This window comes from Acinonyx jubatus, chromosome D3 (assembly GCF_027475565.1).
Source record: "Acinonyx jubatus isolate Ajub_Pintada_27869175 chromosome D3, VMU_Ajub_asm_v1.0, whole genome shotgun sequence".
Classification (NCBI taxonomy): domain Eukaryota; kingdom Metazoa; phylum Chordata; class Mammalia; order Carnivora; family Felidae; genus Acinonyx; species Acinonyx jubatus.
Genome location: NC_069392.1, coordinates 89,967,629 through 89,986,621, shown reverse-complemented (window position 1 = coordinate 89,986,621; position 18,993 = coordinate 89,967,629). Strand labels below are relative to the sequence as shown.

General features: G+C 56.4%; 1 protein-coding gene across 5 annotated transcripts in view; it reads left to right on the top strand.

Moving 5' to 3' along the window:
* The window catches only part of MBP (myelin basic protein), a 117,494-nt gene that overhangs the window by 78,588 nt on the left and 19,913 nt on the right, over nt 1–18,993 (top strand). For 3 of the 5 annotated variants that reach the window (XM_053206054.1, XM_027069205.2, XM_027069203.2), the window contains 2 exons: nt 5,836–6,272; nt 12,804–12,881. In XM_053206054.1, coding sequence (XP_053062029.1) covers nt 5,836–6,272; nt 12,804–12,881 — 515 coding nt within the window. Of the gene's footprint in view, nt 1–5,835; nt 6,273–12,803; nt 12,882–18,993 lie in introns of those variants that run through there. The other 2 variants (XM_027069206.2, XM_053206053.1) reach the window with 1 other exon arrangement.

Genomic DNA, 18,993 nt, shown 5'->3' with positions numbered 1-18,993 from the left:
GTCCCAAGCAGGCTCCTCACTGCCAGTGCAGAGCCTGATGTGGGGCTCGCACTCACAAACTTTGAGATCATGACCTGAGCCAAAACCAAGAGTTGGTCACTTAACCAGCTGAGCCACCTGGGTGCCCCAGGACAGGTGCTTTTCAAACCAAGGTAAGAAGATGCATGAAATCAGTTCAGTCTGATCCCTCAAAATGAATGCACAAATTTTATTTTCTGCCCAAACAGTTGATGGATGTTGTGTAGAAAAAATACGGAGGGGTGGCTCACAAAAGCCCCTCTGTGGGGAAAATTGTAGTGGTTGCCCCACGTGGAGGCCGTGCAACTTGTGGGGTTTGGGACGTTTGCAGCGAGTGGGGGGTGGGGAGTTGGATCTGAATTTCAGGTCTGATGCAGACCCCAGGCTTCCTAATGCTTTCCCAGCCTTGACCTCTCCAGGAGGCCGCTCACCAGGGCTGGGCTCAAGGCCTCCTCTGCCTGGGGTGGAGATAGGAGTGTGCATATGTAAAATAAGCCAACAGCGGTGGTTTGGGTGGGATGAGCGTATAGGGCACAGTTTTAAGTTCAATGTTGGCAAAACGTCTCATCACCTCAGCCCCACAAACAGACTCAGCACGCAGGGGGGTGCACCTTCTCAAGCCAACCCAAAGGGGCGAAAAGTGCCGAGCCCCAGCCCAACGACGGCGGGAAAGGGCCCGACACACAGCGGGCCTAGGATGCTCCGCTTAGTCTCCGAGACTAAGCTCTCCTCCCAGAGACTGTGGTCTGTGAGTGGAAGCAGGGGGTGGAGGGGCGGGTGGGGGGAGGGGATGTGCCATCGTCACACGGTGAGCCGAGGTGTCCTCAGAATGACCGACTGGGCACTTCGCCCGACCTGTTAAAAAAGCAGAATCGGGTGCCATCCCGTGCGTCCCGACCTATGGGGTCTGGGGTGTGCCTGGACGTCTGTATTTTTTCCCATGTGCGTGCACACGCGGGCAGTTCTGATGGAACTTATTCATGAGCTGTGATTCCCACGGGTGTGGCGGAGTGGAACAGACGAGGTATGTTCCACGTTAAATGCAGTGATACTTAAATACAGGACAATATGCACTTCGTCCTCAGTTTCATCCGAGCCCATCCTAGGAATATCGGGCTCTGGTTCGGGGGGAGCAGGGGACGTGCAGGGAGGCACCTCTGCGTATGCCTGAACAGCTCCCGGAGCCCAGGGTGCACTGAGCCCGCGGGGTGCCTCCGGTGGGTCTCCTGTTTGCAGGTGGGGGCGCTGGCTGAGCTGCTCGCTCGGGACGGGCGGCTTTCTGTGAGGTCCCTCTGCCGCCCCTACGCCTGTCCCTCTCCATTCAGCAGCTGTGACCCACACGTGGCTTAGCGGTCAAGTGTGTGCAGTTAAATTCTCCCCGTAGAGGCAAGAGCCCAGCTGCAGGTAAGGCCCGTCGGGGCGTCGGGGCCGGAAGAGACCCCGAGCAAGGCCCGGAGCCGTGGTGTTCCGATCGTAGACCTGGAATTAACACTGTGTCCTCCAGTGAGTCCTACTTAGCTTCCCTACGTGTCTGTTTCCTCATGTGAGTAAAAGCGATCCTAGAACTACCTGCTTGTTAGGGTTGTTGATAATGCGTAAAAGACACCCAGCACGGTCAGCCAAGGCCTCCTGTCCCGGGCTCTCTGGGGACAGCCGCATGTACGGGAGCGGCCACCCTGGGTGAAAACTCAGCTCGCCAAACCCTAGCGCGTGCTGCTGAAAGGGTATCTGAGGCAAGAACGTAGCCATATCGTCCCACGTCATCACCACAGACGCCCAGTTCAGCGACCTGCCCAAAGCCATCGTCCGGTCGGAGAGGTTGAGGCTGGTCTGCAGGGTCCTTCTCCGCTGCGCCCTGCAGACCTCGGGCCCTCGCTGGCCCTGACTCCAGATACTGCTGTCCACAGCATGCGGCGATGGCAGTTTCTCTGTTGTCCACGGGCTCAGCTGTGGTCCGGCGGTCCCAGAGCTCGTCAGGTGCGTCCCACTCAGTGAACCATGGACATCACGAGCAATCAGGCCTGACGCACAAACTTGGATTTGGACTTGATGAAAGAATAGAGCCGGGAGACTGAATTCCTCATGCTGGTACCTCAGAGCCACGCTGACGGGTTACATTTAGACTATTACAAACCCTTTGCGTAGCCGGAAAGAGTCAGATGATACAACTGAAATTCGTTTCCGAGCCAGAGCTTAGACCCTGCTGCAGGGCCTTTCAGGACCGAAGGGAAATCTTCACTTAAAAATAAGCATATAAGAAAACAGTTTAACAGCAGCGATGCCAATGGCGAAGTTCTTCTAGCAAAGAAGAGGCGGGGATTTGACTTCTTTCCTCTGGGAGGAATGGCCCAGCTCACATCGGCATGGCTGTGATCTTGCTGGGCACCTAGTGCCAACCACGCACCGCATGGGATGCGTAGAGATCAAACAACACGGGGGGCACACATGTGGGACACGGTGGAGGGCAAACGGAAGAGCAGGCAGGCGAGTCTGTCCTTGGTGCACGTGACATCGGGGGGCAAGTAAGGTCATGTACCGTGAAACCTTGTACGGTCCTTCCAGCGGCCCTGGGTACAGTGTGGGATCCCACCAGAGAAGCCCACGGCCTTGGGACCAGCAGTGATGGTGAAGCAAAAACCCCAGCATAAAGTGGCAGAAAAAAAAAAAAAGAGGAAGAAGAAAAAGAAAAGAAGAAGATGGTTACAGTCAGTCAAATAAGAAATCACCCAGGGGGGCCGGATTGAGGACACCCCGCCTGGGAAGGAGCCAGACACACAGGGATCAGCGGGACCACTGGGACCTTCAGCTGGAGACTTGCTGTGGTTAGTACGTCTGAGTTTCTTCCAGCAATACACACCGCCTCCCCCTAAATCACCCTCTGGTTCGGTGGGTGTCTCTGTTCCAGAAACCACTCTCGAGTGAGTGATGTCTCTGTTTCTCAGAGATGTTCCAGGAAGCCATTCTGTGATTTTAACAGCATTACTTTCAAAAGTCCAATACGTCTCCCCTCCGAAGCTTTCTGGGGGCCATTCTAGCATTTAGATGAGGTGGGCTTTAGAAAAAAAAAAGTTGTATTGCGAATCCGTGTAGAATTTGAACAACAATAGAGCATTGTAAGTGCATGTTCTGGTAGAATCAGGTCCATGGCTTACAAATTGTGCCCTAAATTGCTATGCTCCACACTTCAAGTCTCAATAAAAAGACTACATTGGGCTGTAATTCGATGAAAGCTGATATTAATTGACAAATTAAAACTGCATTTGTCCCTACCCAAAATGCTGCACATCACAGATTTCAGTGTCCCCGTGCCCCTTGTGTGCTCAGAGAAGCCCCTTTCAGGACAGGAACGCCTTCTCTGTGCCCTCACAAACAGCCGTATTCAGGGACACAAGGCCCAACTGTTACACAAATATTAGTATTCAGATGCGCTTGTGTTTTGTTAATGTGTTTAATTATGTACAATATAGCTTTTGTTTTCTCTCCCGCATTTGCATTAATTTATATTAACCACAGAATATAAGGCACAGCTCGAAAATCAGACTCTATTTCTGTGGCAACCTATAAATTAGCATCCCATCCCTGCGAAAATCGACAGCTTTGCGGCCCTAGGATTCTGTACGTTGCTTTTTCATGTTGCTACTGTGCCGCGAGCCATTTAGTACATTTAGTACATACGTTGTAAAAATACTTGTGTTGCTACCTAGCTGAATTTCATCAGGGGTCCCGAAGGACGTGCCATACTCTAAGGGACGAGTTTCTGAGGCATCGGGCACAGCTGACCCTGCGTGCCTGTCTCCTAGGAGCCTGGATAAGGTCACGGTGATCCCGGGTTCCGGGCTCTGCCTTGTACTTTGTCACTGGCAAACACTGAGCACGGACGTGGGGAGTGAGGTACTCTACTTTGGAAGTACAGGTCAAGAAACCGTGTGATGAGTGTCATTCACGGGACCGTCTCCTGACGGCCGGGATTTTGTTGAAAGACAGTGGAATCGTTCGCCTTCTGTTTCTGATGTGTTTGTGAAAGTATGTGTCGTATAGATGCACAAACATCCTCAAATACTCCCTCCATCTCTCCCGTGGGCAGCATACCCCCCCCCCCACCTGTGCACCTGCAGACCCAGCCCCTTCTTCCTGCCGCCTGTGCACTGGGTGCCCTCCCCTCCGCCGGGGCGCCCCCACCCGGGCCCACCCATCCCATCCCTCGAGGGGCCTCCCTGAAGCCCCTGCTCCTGCCCTGTGGTCTCCGTATCAGCAGCTGACACGAAATTGTACGTTATGTTGGTGTCCTGTGGCCGAAGGGCAAACCGCCACGCGCTGGGTGGTTTCAAACAACGGGAATTTCCATGCTCACGTTCTGGAGGCTGGAGATCCGAACTCAGCCCGTCCGCGGGGCTGTGCCGTGGCTGCCAGCTTAGGGGAGGGTGGGCGCCAGGTCTCTGACCGGCCGGTGCTCCCGCATCACTCTGGTCCCCGCCCCCATCTTCATGTGGCCTCTTCTTCCCGGTGTGGCAGTGTCTGGATCCAGAGCCCCCTCTTTCTGCAAGGACAACAGCCATTGGTTAAGCCCACCCTCCTCCAGTAGGGCCTCATCTTACGTAGGTGTCTACGAACGACCCTATTCTGAAAAAGCTCGCATTCACAGCTACTGGGGTTTAGGGTGGGGACCCGCCATTTTGGGGGGACACTTCAATTCATGACACTCATTCTCATCAGTGTTCCTGAGACAAGGACCAGATGTTCATCACTGCAAACCAGGCGCCTAGCACAGTGCACCCCGCTTACTAGGTCCTCAGCAAATAATGGCTGGGTGGCTGGGTGGGTAGATGGCCGGGGTGGCTGGGCGGGTGGCTGGGGAGCTGGTGGTGGGCGGGAGGGAGGCTGAGTGCCTGGATGGGTGGTGGGGAGCTGGGTGGATGGTCTGCGGGCGGATTGGCGGGTGGATAGAGAGGTAGGTGGCCAGACGATGGATGCTGCCGTTGGGTAGATGGCAGTGAGCAGATTAGTGGGTGGTTGAAGGATGGAGAGCATTATAAAAAAGCGTGAGGAAACCCACATTTTCTATAGATAAGTAGCAAAAGGTGGAGGGGGCTGGAGTGGACGTGCACTTAAACCTAACCTACAACTTGAGAGGAAAGTGGATGCGTTGCCATTCTGGGAGGAAACGCTGCGTTCGTGTGTGTGCACAAAGCTATGAGATGGTGGGATCCCGCTTGAAATCCACCATTCCCACTTCGAAGTGTACAGTCGTGGCCACTTACAGAAGAGAAGCCAAATGAAAATGTCCTGAATAAGCAGTTCTCTAGTGCAACAGGCCTCTTGTGGAATCTCAAACTGAAGAATTCTAAATGCCCCCTTTCTTTAAGGCATGAATTGCAAAAAGATGTGGGAAGTTCCATGTTTATCAAGAATGCTAAAAATACCTTTGGTCAAATAAATGCTCCCGGACACGCTTAGCTTATGCACCAGTGGAATTTTCGAGATTCAACGTCCCACTAAGGTGCCTGCGGTGCTGGCCTCTCCAAACGCGGCAAGGCGGCGCCCAAGGGGGATTGGCCACGTCGGCAGGAAGCGGGGGTGCTCTTTATGTGGGGCGCCAAACCTTGAGCCAGTGAGGCAAGTCCCGGGGCCCAAGAGCGGCAGGTAGGGTGCTCGCTCGGTCCAGGTCGGGTCCTGCCCGAGCGAGGTGGGGTTGCCATGCAGCTCGATGGCCCCTCGCGCGTCCTGTGGATTCGGTAGGACACTAGCCCTGGAAGAAAGCGTCATTGTCCCCCGCTCCGCTTTGCACGGCCCGTATTCATATCTCACTGTTGTTTGCAGGGGAGGCAGATGTGGAGCAGAACAATGGGGCCCCCTCTCAGGACACGGCGGTGACAGACTCCAAGCGCACAGCGGACCCAAAGAATGCCTGGCGGGACGCCAACCCAGCTGACCCAGGGGGCCGCCCCCACTTGATCCGCCTCTTTTCCCGAGATGCCCCCGGGAGGGAGGACAACACCTTCAAAGACCGGCCCTCGGAGTCAGACGAGCTCCAGACCATCCAAGAGGACAGCACAGCCACTCCCGAGGGCCTCGATGTGATGGCGTCACAGAAAAGACCCTCCCAGCGGCACGGCTCCAAGTACCTGGCATCTGCCAGTGCCATGGATCACGCCAGGCACGGCTTCCTCCCGAGGCACAGAGACACGGGCATCCTTGACTCCCTCGGGCGCTTCTTTGGCGGTGACAGGGGTGTGCCCAAGCGGGGCTCAGGCAAGGTGAGCTCTGAGGAGTAACAGGGGTGCACAGAACGTGTGTCCACTGTAGTTGACAAGGAGAAGGAAGGAGAGTGCGCAGGTGAGCTAAGCCGTAGGGGAGATGCTGGTGCGGCCCCTCCGCTTTCCACCTGCCGTCCTTGCTGGACGTGCCCCCCCGGCCGCGGGAGGGGCCCGGGGGGCCGCCTGCCATGTTGGCACACAACTCAGCCTCTTTCCCCTCCTCCCAAGGGATGCCATCGGGATGTGGCCCAGGGCTGCAAGAACGTTCCGAATCAGGCATCTCTAGGGTGGCCTGGTGTGGGCACTGCAGGAAGGGCACCGCGTTCTCGGCTCTTTGGTGGCTCATGCTTGGGGGCTTCGTGGCTGCTTTGCCTCCTGCGCCCCCGCTTTCAGGTTCGACATTGGGTCGTGCTTGTTTTTCTTGGAGTCCGCACTGCTAGCTTCGCGTTGTCTTGCAACAATAATGCGATTGAGGACTTTCGCACAAAGCCGAGATTTAAATTCGCCTTGAGCAGATTTTGTCTTTTGTCTGAGTTATTTTGGGGGCAAGGGGTGGGGGTGGGGGGGCGGGAGGGTTGAGTGTGCCTATGAATCACAACTGTATTATTCTGTTATTCCACTAGCCTGAATCTAGAATCTGTGAAGTTTCATTATTTAAATGTTCTGTAGATGAGAATTGTATCACGAGACAAAAGGCCCCCATTATACTCCCATGTCCAGCGGTGGCTCCTGGACTGGATTGTCACTGGGTCATCCGTGCTCATGTTTCATCCAAGAGCCAAATCCCAAGTGGCTTTCCCATAGCAGACACATAGCACGTCACATGCCTTTTTGGGGTGGCGCATAGCTGAGCATTTCGGAAGGAGAGGGTGTTTTCAAAGAAGCCCGGGTTTACTGGCCGGGCGCACAGAACTCACACGCCGTAGGTCTTGCCCTGGCTGCGTATTGTTCTTGTTCTGAACTCGGTCTTGGGAACGTCAAGAGGCTTTTGGGTAAAGTGTGGAGCAGGGACCCCGACCTGCGGTTTCTAAAGGAGCTTCTAAAAGTTGCTCTCATCTCTAACTACAATTCTTAAAACGACTGGTGATCGTGAAACGGTCACGTGCGAACCACGCGGTCAGTTTCGCTGCACACGCGGGGCCCCGGGCGCTGCTAATGTCTCTCTCTGGTACCTGCCCCGAGGCGAGGCCACTCATGTGGCTCTTGTCATGCCTTCTTGGGACTAACACTTGGTACATCCTACGTGCTGACGGAGTTCGTCTTCTGCTTGGTTCTTTGAGTGTCTGTGTTTGGAGACGTGCGCTCTTACTCTGGGGCAGTCTCGCGTCACCCTAAAGTGTCGGTCCTCTGATCTGTTTCGAATGCTGGTTTCAGTCCGAGGTGCTTTCTCGAGCACAGCTGTCTGACCACACCAGGTTCTGGCTGCCCAATGAAGCCTTGCTATGATGCTAAGCACCCCGTATGCATGCAGCCACTCTGGAACCATAAGCTTCTCTGCTGAACTCAAGGAACAGGAAAAAATGTATTTGAAGTGTGCAGAAAAGATTAAATGGCTATATAGCATATATTATAAAACAAACTTCATTTCAGTGCTTGTGGCTTCAATGAAAATAAAATTGTGAATGCATTTATATCAACCATTGTGACTCTATTTCCGAATGATGTATATGTGTGTGTGTGTGTGTGCACGCATACACGTTTTTCTTCCTTTATGTAGGATCACAACCTTTATTGCTTTAAGGCTCTCCTCCTCTTTAATACTTTCAAAGAAAAGATTCAGCTCAGAAGTAGGCCCCAGCTTTGCAAAATAGGGTTGCTAGATTATCAAGGACCCAGAGAAATGACAATATTTCCACAGGATTTTAAAAACGAAAAACAATGTTTAAATAATTGTGTTAGAGTTTCTGAAGTGTCAGCCCTGTTCACTGCTGAATGTTGAATAAAGAAGGTTTAAAAATGAACAGCCTTGCCTTTTGATGCCGGAGAAAAAGTTGGGAGTTTGGGTGTGTATACTTACTCGAGTGCTTACCAGGCACACCGGCCAGAAAGCAGTGTGTTTTCAACACCCCTGTTTTATTGCGGCCTCTGTTTGCTTTTAAACACTGCAGATGTGCGCTTAATACACTCTCCACCCAGGCACACCCCCACGATGGCCCTAGGATTCTGGGGTCCTTACTGGCCTGGGCTGCTGAGGGGTTCTTTTTGGGTTTTGTTTTTATTCTTGCTTTGCTCTGTGTATAAATCAGGAGAGCCCTCATTTTATTGAAAGGTCTTTGGGTTGAAGCTTGAGAAAAGAAGAGAATCCGGAGGCCCAATTATCATCCATAAAAGCCCATTTCAGGTTTCCACCGTCTGTCGCTGCCGGGGTCGTTGGGTAAGGTACGGGGAATGCTAGGGGCCCCCCAGGTCTGAGTGGCGGCCTGCCCCCACCGTGTGGGTTTGGGGGAAGCAGTTACTCAGTTACTCTGTCCGGAGTAGGTTTTTCATGGGACAGTCATGCAAGACTGAATGCATGGCCCCTGGGAAGGAGGCTGTTGGCCTCTGGCCCTTCCGGTGCCCCTCCCCCTGCTGAGGCCACGTGGGACTCCTGCCCCCACCTCCCCAATCCTCGGAATGCACCGACAACACCCACCCACCCCGGATGGCCGGGGCGTTGACATTCAGGGAAAGTGCATTATAAATTCCTTGAGGAGGCATATTCTTTTGAGAGCCACAAATGAAAAGTGTATTCATGGGGAACACGTTCCTTTGTTGCAGGAGGAAAGAAGGACCGTGTTGTTGCCTTTAAAGGACAGGTTTTCCAACGCCCTGGGACGTGGGGTCCTGGGAGGAACGGACAGGCGTTTAGGACAAAGTTTAAGATGCATGTGGTCTTTGTGAGAAGGGCGGCTCTCAGAGCTGTCCCTCCCCACCCGCTGCCGTCCCCACCCCGTCAGACCTCACGTGCCCACACGGGGGCTGCGGCCACTCGGGCCCTGACCGTTAGCTTTGGAAACTGTCCATGTTCCTTTTTATCTCGAAGAGGTGAGGTCTGATGAAAATCTAAGCTGGACACGGTGACGTAACACCTGGACGGTTCCCAAGTAAGAATGCAGCCAGAACATGCCCATCGCGGATTTCTCCATACCGCTGTATTTTAAGAGTTTTTGAAAGTCGGTCCTGCACTGATGATCTTGCCTTTCTGCATTCACTGTCAAGGCTCCGTTTATAACCTGCTCTCCGTTGTTCAGCACTGAGGATGATGTGTATGCCTCTAGTTTTGGTTGTATGGGATGAAGACCGTTTGTCATTTACTGCTATGGCGTGTCATCGGTCTTGTAGATTAATCACCGCATCCTGTTTGCTGCCTTTTAATTTCATTTAACACATTTTAGTTCTGCCGTAGCTCAATTCCTCATTGTTCGCGTAATATCCCAGTTGTGTAGATACGTTCTGTACTCTCGTGGGGAGTGTGGTGTTCAGAGGCGGCAGGAGGGACGTGGTAGGACATGTGTGTTGGGTCCTCCGGGCCGCGTGGCACCTGCCCCCGAGTCCTCGGCCATTGGTGTCAGCGGGCAGGACCTGAGTTAGGACGGTGGGGGCCTTGCCACGTCCTCTGTACAAGCCACACGTCTGTACACTATGCTGATGGGTTCGATGCTGACTGCCTTCTGGTGATTGTATGCCAGTTTGATTTTGTGATGAACTTTTGTTTTATAGACATTTCTTCCTTTTTATGCATTCATTAAACATTTTGACAGACCAACGGTGGTGTACTAATTGCTCGTGAATTTCCTAAGCTGCCTCCTCCGGGTTCCCTCCCTCCCTCACTACATGCATCACTGGTGTGGTTGTGGTCCCCTGATGGGACAGCCAACAGGTGAGTGTGCGAGCACCTGCCACCTGTGCACACCCAGGTCTCTTTCTCGCTCGTGTGCTTTTGCACAGACATTCGTTTACTCTTTTCTCTCCACGGACAGACAGCTAAGCGTCCCAGTCTTTCTGCCGTGACTGCTCTCGTTCTGCTCGACGTGTGCAGTGCGTGTCTGGGAGTGCTGTCCCACGCGGGTGGGCAGACGTGGGCACTGAGCACACTCCGGTCCCCTTTGTGTGTGTGGGACACAGTCCCCAGGGCAGCACTTCCTGAGCGACTGTGTGCCCCGCTGAGGGTACGTCCGAGGGGGTCCCAGGAACCCGGGCAGTCTGGCGTTGGGGGGCGTCGGCGAGTGTGAAGGTCATGCATAAGGTCGGGTCGTGGATGAACGAGGCACAAGAGCAAGAATGTGATTAATTTGGACGCACTGACCTCTCCAACGACCTCTGCCGGGAGATGCTCACCTCCTTCGACGTTCATTTCCATACGGGGCATCTATTGATTTTCCTTTTGGTAAAACATCAGCCATTTGGTGGCAGGAATTTCTGGCCGGTGATGGAGATCTTGACTTGACATCTCAGGGAGCGTACCCCACTCTCCGGAGCTCCCGGGAGCGTCTAGGGCGTTTAACCACCAGAGAATCTCTGGTCAAACTCTGGCTCACATAGTAAGCGTTTCTCCACACGTCTACACCACACCCTTAGGTGTCTGGAGCCTTCCTCTGTTTCCTAAGAAAGTCTGATGGGCAGGGAGAGTCACAGGAACGAGGGCTCCTCTCGGGGGCCCTTCTTGCCATCGTCGCAGGCCCGTGGGCTGCACCCCTGCCCACACCTGTGCAGAAGAAGCAGGCTGAGCACCGCCTGCAGAGGGGGGAGGAAGCCGCGTTCCCCTCCTGCAGGTGTGGGGTTGGGGGGGGGCATGTCTCCTGCAAGCCAGGCAGGTCCCGCCCCCCAGCCTCCCCGCCCTGAGCTGCGTGGCCAGCAGCCCACGGAGGCAGCTGACACGGACCCCCCCAGCCACCTGACACAGCTCGAGGAGCTGAGCCCCGTCCTTAAGAAGGGACATTGTCCTAAACGGGGGAAACGAACTGGAGAATTCTCCTTTGCCTTTTGGCCAAGGGCGTAACAGACTTGCCTTTCTGCCACCCTCTGAGGCACTTCACGCCCTGCGGGGACAACCCAGCCTCATCAAGTCAGAAGCCACCCCAGGCGTACCCTCCCAGACGTACTTGAACCCAAATACTCAGTCGCCTTCCTCTTAAGTGCTCAGGACCCTGAACTAAACTCACCAGGGCTTCTTACCGGAACAGAAAGATCCCCTCTCGCGGGGGAGGATCAGTTGTGGGACGTAGAGCTGAGCCCAGACTCGCCCCAGAGTTGCCTCTGGAAACCCCGTGTGCTCACTTTGCAATAATACTTCTAGAGTGTCCTAACATTCTTGTGTATCATAACCACTGTTCATTTCCACACATAACCAACTGGTAACCTGTTTCTAAAACATTCATTTAATCTGTAGCCAACCTGAGACATCTCTTGAAACCTATTACGTTGATTTTGTCTCTTGACCACTGTAAGGCTCCTTCCCTCCCTCCCTGCCTCTCTCTCCCTCTCTCTAAAGCCTCTCTCTCCCTCTCTCTGAAGCCTCTCTCTGTCAGTCTCTCTGTCTCTGTCTCTCTATCAGCCTCTCTCTGTCTGTCTCTGTTTCTCTATCAGCCTCTCTCTGTCTCTCTGTCTGTGTCTCTACCAGCTTCTCTGCCTCTCTGTCTCTACCAGCTTCCTGTCTCTCTGTCTCTGTCTCTCTCTGTCTCTCTACCAGCCTCTCTCTGTGTGTCTCCCTCTCTCTGTCTCTCACCCACGCACACACCATTCTGCGACGCACAGACAAGAGGACCTCTCTGCAGGCCATTTACCTTGGTCCTGTAATACTGTCAAGCACACCACTCAAAATCGCATGCCACGCAGGTACTTCCCTGGAGCAAACAGAGCAGGGAGAACGCGACACTAGAGGCAAACGCTACTGAGGAAGATTTACGGCGATCGCGCTCAGAGTCCAGGTTAACGTGCAGCTCACGTCCAGGAACGTTACGTTAATATTAAGCTCCTCGGTCTCGGCAGCAGGAGACGTGTCAGAGAGCGTGACCCCCGCACCGTCGCCTGGCCTGACTTCGGCCACCGCGTTCCTCTCGGAACTACTTCCCGGCGCCCTGTGTCCCCCGCAGAGCAGGCGTGGTCTCGACCGCACGTCCCGCATGGAAGCGGCCACAGCTGCTCTACGGGGAAGAAGCCTCTACGGGCACCCGCCCCACGCAGGCCGGGAAAGCCCGTTAGCGCATCACGCCGCCCGGAACGTGCTGCCTCCGTGCGAAGCCTTACAGGGCTGGGCCCGCCACGACCAGCGCTAAGAAACCTTGCTCACGTGACTGGGCCGGAGCCCCAGCCTCGCCCCTGAATCTCTCCTCTCGCTCCTTTCTCTCCCTGCCGTCTCCTCCCGCCCCGCGCCCTTGGCGGCCAGCACCCATCATCCTCGCACCGTCTCCCTCTGACCTCCATCCCCCACTAACCCTCCTCGCCGCGCGGGGGCTTGCCGAGCCCGGTCAGGAGGGGACGTTTGGTGGAGGACTTGGGGGCTTCGCCGCTGGTGCCTCGTGGACTCAACGGCCACTCTGTGTCCCCCGGCAGGTGCCCTGGCTCAAGCAGAGAAGGAGCCCTGTGCCCTCTCATGCCCGCAGCCAGCCCGGGCTGTGCAACATGTACCAGGTAAGACGCGCTGACCCTGCCAGACCCTCCTCGTCCTCGGTCAGCACGGGCCGCGTCCGGGCCACAGCAGGTCGCGAATGCGTGGGGAAGTCACTTTTGCCAAAGCGAGTGGGGCAGCCCCTGAGGGGAAGCAGGCAAAGGAAAGGCGTGGTGGCAGAAAAGCCTTCCAGGGGCCTTTGAATCCGCAAGTGGGGTCCCGCGCAGGTGCCTGGGGCAGGGCCGGCCGCGGGGCCGGGGCAGCGGACTAGCCCACAAGGCCACGGGGGCCTCGGCGCGCCAGGGTCGACCCGCCCTTGGAAACTAGCGCCTAACACGCGTGGAGCCCTCGCTAGTTGGGTTGTCACGTGACGCGTGCCCTTGGGAAGTCAGGTGGCGGGTCGCTGTCCCCGCCCGGGCTCGGCTGAGCCTGCGCTGGGATGAAGGACAAGCCACCGCCTGTCCTCTACTGCTTGCAGCGCCTAGAGCCCCCGGGCGCGTCTGGCTGGCAGGGGGGCAACGGGAAAGAGGAGGCCCTAAGTCGGGCGGGAGTAACACTGCTCCTTGCTCATGGGGGCGGCCCACACACAAGCTGGCAGCCACAGGCCTCCAGCGGGCGCCAGACCCGGATGTCTGAGTTTTTCACCTGGGAGAATGCAGAAGGTGGGGAAGCGAGGCCCGGAGACGATGGACAGGACGGTGAGCCCGCTGTCCCCACGTGCGTGTGGAGAGTCCCCACCCGCGAGCGTCCACGCGGCGGCCGGCATCTCAGCTCCTGCTCCACTCGTTTTGGAAAGGCCTCTCTCAGAGGCTCCTCGGTCAAAGCAAACACCCTACCCGGGAGGTGCGTGGTCCCAGACACCCGGCAAAGCCACCGGAGTGCCAAAGCCACAGCAGCGTGTGTGATGGGACAACAGTGAGCCCCACAGCGGAGTTAGAAGCCCCTGGCGGGGCTGGCTTGCTCCCTTCACCCTGTCGCCACCCGGCACCTCCCTGCCTCATTCTCTCCTCCGCTGAGGAGACAGTTGCCATCGGAAGCAGACGGATCCACGGAGAGGCCGAGACTTCACTGGAACCGCCCAGATGCAAAGTCGAGGAACACAGGGCTGTGCTCCTGAGGTCATGTCAAGACACTTTGAACGGAATGTTGATTTTCCTCTTTTAAAGAACTGCTTGGCAGAGAGAAAACAACACCCCTCTCCTCCACGTCCTCACCCCAGACTGACTTTTGTGCATCCGTCAAAAAAACCTGACCTGAAAGAAAGAAACATTCTGCCCAACAGCATCTTTGCGGGACCACGCGGACACGTCGTAAGGCACACAGGACGCACTGCAGGCTCCTGGAAATGGGTCCTCCTCTGCCTTTATCCTTTGTTCGGTCACGGAGACCCCGTTCCGGTCCAAGTAGGATTGGGATTGGCTTTGGAGGACGTACACGAGAAGGCTGTTAAAACACGGAAAGTACCGGCCGACTGTGTACGTATTCACACGCCTGTTAAGTGACGGGAATTCCAAGACAGAGCCTGAGCCGAAACCAAGGGCAAATTCGCCACACAGACCCAGCCTGTGGGCTCGACAAAGTCCTCGCTGACCCCGAAGGCCCCTCACGGGCTGAGTTCCAAGGGCCGTTGCGTCCGTGATCCACGCGGTGGGTGCTCAGGACGCGAAATGCCTTTCAGGAGGTGCTTGTGCATCAGGTGCACACGGAAGGTGGGGCGGCCTGGTCTGAGGACCTCGGAACCCGCCGCCCGGAACCCCCTTTCTGCAGAGAGGGCCTCAGCAGGCGGCCCGTGCTCTTCTCCACCTGGGGTCTTCTCTCTGAGCAAGAACTTCCCGTTACTTGGAATGTCTTCCCCCAGCAGCTTGGGATTCCTTACTCTTTCAAGAAGGTGGGTGTGTTTACTGGAGGTCTGACGGCACCCGCCGTGGGGAAGGATCGCAAGGGCGGCACTAAACGGTTTCAAAATGCACTTGTCTGAGCATCTGTGACCAAGAGCACTTGAAACAGGCTTGCGGAGGGAAGGAAGGCCGCTGGATGAAACCACAATATGAACAGCTGACTCTCAGCTCTCAGAACCAAGAGTGCCTTCCCGCCCCTGTGGTTTGGAAACTCCAACGGGGTCGATGAGCACTGCCTTCCTACCTTCCAGAATACTCTTCCTTCTCTCTCTCTCTCTGTCGTGGTCGATCTCTCTGCCTCTCTGCAAATACACCAAGAAAGATGGGAAAGCCTAGGAAAACTGCCATGAAATCAGAGGTAACCCATCCAAGGGCAGATCGGTCCCAGCGCTGCCCCCGGCCTTTGAGAGCCAACTCTCCACCAGGAGTTCTTGGATTCCAGGAGACCCGACATCTGTTCTAGGAATACAGAGCTCCACTTTTCCAGGGAGGAGCGTGATCACAGCAGGCGAGGAGGGGGAGCTACAAGCTGACGAGGAGGGCATCGTATTCGGGAACCCAAAAGCAGGTCGGAAAGGCAAGAATTCCAAGAGAGGAGCAGGGAGCACACCGGTGGAGGGGAACAGCAAATCCTGTTCTCCTGGGGGTCCCGCTCTGCACAGCCGGCCACCTCGCCCTGCACAGGGTCCCCGTCTTGGCATCACTGCGTGAAGCAAGGGCCCGTGGATGAAAGAGGGGCGGGATACGCCCAGAGCCGGAGGGTGCCGTGGGTGTGTCGAGCCTTACGCGGGACACCTGGTCCCGCAGCCAGCGCCCCGCGTGTGGCCGCCACGTGGGCCCCGGGGACGAGCGAGGGGCGGCAAGGGGACGGCACACACTCTTGCTTGCTCTCCAGCTCCCGTTCCCTCGGGCCTCTCTGGGGCCGGAGAGGGTGAGGGGTGGCCACCACGCGCAACAGGTTTAAGGGACCAAAGACTTCGTACTGCGGAAAAGCGCCGAGCACGAATCAGACACACGGGCTGTGGCTCTGATTTGACCACCGGGCTCCCGTCCTCACCTTAAAGCATCAACAACAGCGAAAGCAGCCACGAGTGCTGCCCACACCGTGCGGATCCCGTGCTAATGGAGCGAGATAGTAGGGGCGAACGTACCGCCCCAGCCCGGGAGCCCTGCCCCTCGGCCGCACGAGGCCTGAGCTGCCCAGGAGGGACACGCGGTGGCCCCGGCAACCGCAGGCCCCCCTCTGCCGCTCACCGGCTCTGGCCTCGGGCTCACCGGTTTCTGCCCTCAGACCCCAGTTTCTCGACCAGAAAATAAGAGTGTCAGATGACGTTCCTTTGAGGACGATGGTGTGGCGGTGTTCGGGGACGCCTGTAGCCGCACGGGGTGACTCCAGTCTTGCTGAGGCGGCAGCCATCGGGGCATGACTTCCTGTGCGCTAGGCTTGTTAGGAACAGAACGCTCGTCACGCACACGGGGAGGCCTCCAGAGATTCCCTCGTGCTCCTCCTTGGCATTTCCTGAGTCCGATTTCTTCATCGTCGCCGGACAGACGGCTCGGACAGAGTCGAACGATTTCGACGACTGCGCCTTGGACGGGCGCTGGAGGTCTAGCTGTGGAGACCGGGAGCCCACCAAGCCCCTGGGACGGGGGGGCACGCAGGCCACCTGGATGTCCTCACCCCAGAGCGGGGCCGGCGGTCCGTTCTGCCCACTGAAGCCGCCTTGGGGGCCCACGGCCCTTACTTGCCGGAAAGCATCTTGCAATTTGCCTTTTCTTTCCGAAGAAGACAGTCCAGACCCCGCAGCTCCGAACATGCGTGTGCACAACCTGCGCACAAAGACAACTGGGTTCCAAGCCCAGGAAAGACGTCCAGGGAAATTGTTTTGGCTTCTGTCCTCCGGGAAGCTAGCCCGATGCTCCTGCCAGGAAGAGTCTACCGTGCACGCTGGACACACTGAGGTCATTAAGCATGTGTGTCTGCAAGGGGCAGAGGTCAGAGCGGTGCGGGCCGACCTCCGACCCTGCCTCCCACCGCTTTGGAGGAGCCAGCAGGGAAGCGGCAGAGAACGGAGCTGAGCCGGACTCCGGCTCTGGTCAGCGCCCATTGCCCCAGCTGTGCAGCACGGAGCTTTCCTGCGGGGAAGACCACCGGTTCCTTCCTCTACGAGCCGTCCCCGGTTTCCTGCAGCAAGTGGGTGGGGGGGGGGCTGCCTGTGACAAGGTGGAGATGACACGCTGGTCCTCGCAGACGCGCTCCCACGCGGACTCCTCACTAAAGCGCCCGTGAGGCACCGGGTGCACCAGCTCGTTGATGGGAGACAGAGCCCAGGAGGCTGGCAAACTCTCCACCATTTCTCCCCAACTTGGGAACCGCTTCCCGCCCCAACGGGCACCCCTGGTCCACCTCCGTCGCCCTCCCCTCCAAGGCACCCACTTCCCAGGACGAGGGGGTTGAGCACCAGGCACCGCGGGCCGCGACACTAGGCTGGCCGCGTCTCTCTGCGCCCAGGGTGACGGCCTCAGGCTCGCATTTCAGTTCATTTCCTGGAGATCCTGGTTCTGGCCTCAGCCCCGCACCACCGGCCAAGGGAGGGAGAGCCGTCCCCGCAGGGGAGGCGGGCCGGGGGGTAGTTTCCCACAGCTTCATTCTCTGCCGACCTTGGAGCTGGTCCCTCCGATCACGGGACAAAGCGACAGTCCCTCCTGAACGCCAGGAACGGCACAAACCCCCGCACCACTCTCCTGCCAGCAGCCCGCACCGTCCGGCTCTCTGACTTCCCAGTGTCCGCGGAGAAGGCCGCTTTGGGACAACCGCCAGGTAACCTAGAATTTCCATCTGGATCAAAGGTCTGCCTGTAAAGTCCTCCAGAAATAAAGAAGAGACATCCGCTGCCACTGCACAGCTCTCTCTCTCTCTCTCTCTCTCGCCAAAGGAAGAAGCCGCAGCTTTAATTAAACTCCCTCGAGTCAGCAATCCAGGAGCAAACATATTCTTAAACTTGCACAGGGCACCTTGCACATATCATCCGGACGGAAAAGAACTCTCTCCGGTTTACAAAATCTAAAATGCCTTGACTTTGCCAACAACGGAAACGGAAACGCAAACTAACCCTGTCTCCCGAGGCACAGCAGAAGTCTGGACAAAATGGCATCATTGCTTCCTCTGGAAAACGTACGTGAACAGAACTAGTGAGTGAGGCCCAACGGGCTGTAGGAGAACCTCGTGTCCATCGGTGGTTTCTGGGAACACCCGGGGGCCGTGGGCATCTGGGATGTGTGGATCAGAGCAACGCCCCTGGGGATTCCGCCCCACACACCGGGACCCGCTCTGAAAGGGACGAAGGTGACGCCTCGAATACCTCTTGGTTGGACCTGTCATTTCGTCCCCAAACTTGTGCCCCTTGATGCACACGCTGGATTCAATAACACTTACCTCAGTGGCACCTGGGTCGGCACCTGGGCCAGTGGCCACGGTGGGGACAGGAAGATGCCACGGTCCTTACCTCCCCGAGGTCGATAGGACGGGGTGGGAGGGGGCGGACAGGCCAGTTTTACGGTAGGAAATAGGTGTGGCCGGGCAGGTATACGGAAGAGTCTTGGATAGAAAGAGGAGGCTGTTCAGGCACGGAGTCTTTCAGGAAGTCCTCCAGGAGGATAAACCATTTAAGCAAGATTGTTTGTGGACGTAAAGGGTTTGGACACGCCGTGGAAGAAGCATGAAGGACGAGAGAAGGGGCAGAAAAGTATCCAGGTTTCGTAGTAAACTGTTAGCGGTTCATAAGTATAAAGTACATCGTATGCAGAAGCGTATTAGGACTCATGACCACTTTCACAAGAGAAAACCGTTGTGTTGATTCCAAGTCTCGCTCAGGTGTGGGCCACTCAGAACAATAATGACACCATTACAGTCCGTGGCTCCAAACAGGGAAAGGGATTAACCACGCGGCTCCCCGGATCTGAGTTTTCTGAGACCGCCACAGAAGCAAAGATTTCTCTGGGGGTAAAAAGCAAAGGGCACATTCCTTTACTCCCGCCCTCTCAAGATGTCTGGGGAAACCTCCTAAGCGGTAAGTGTCCTCCCTGCCACGCCGTGGGTATGGGCAGCGCTCCGTGTTGTCGACCCTGTCCGCTACACGAGTAAGTATCCAAGATATGTTGGTCTGTTGGACGGCTGGTTGGTGGGCTGGTTTCAGTGATAGGAACAAAACAGAATGACGTGGATGAGACCATCATT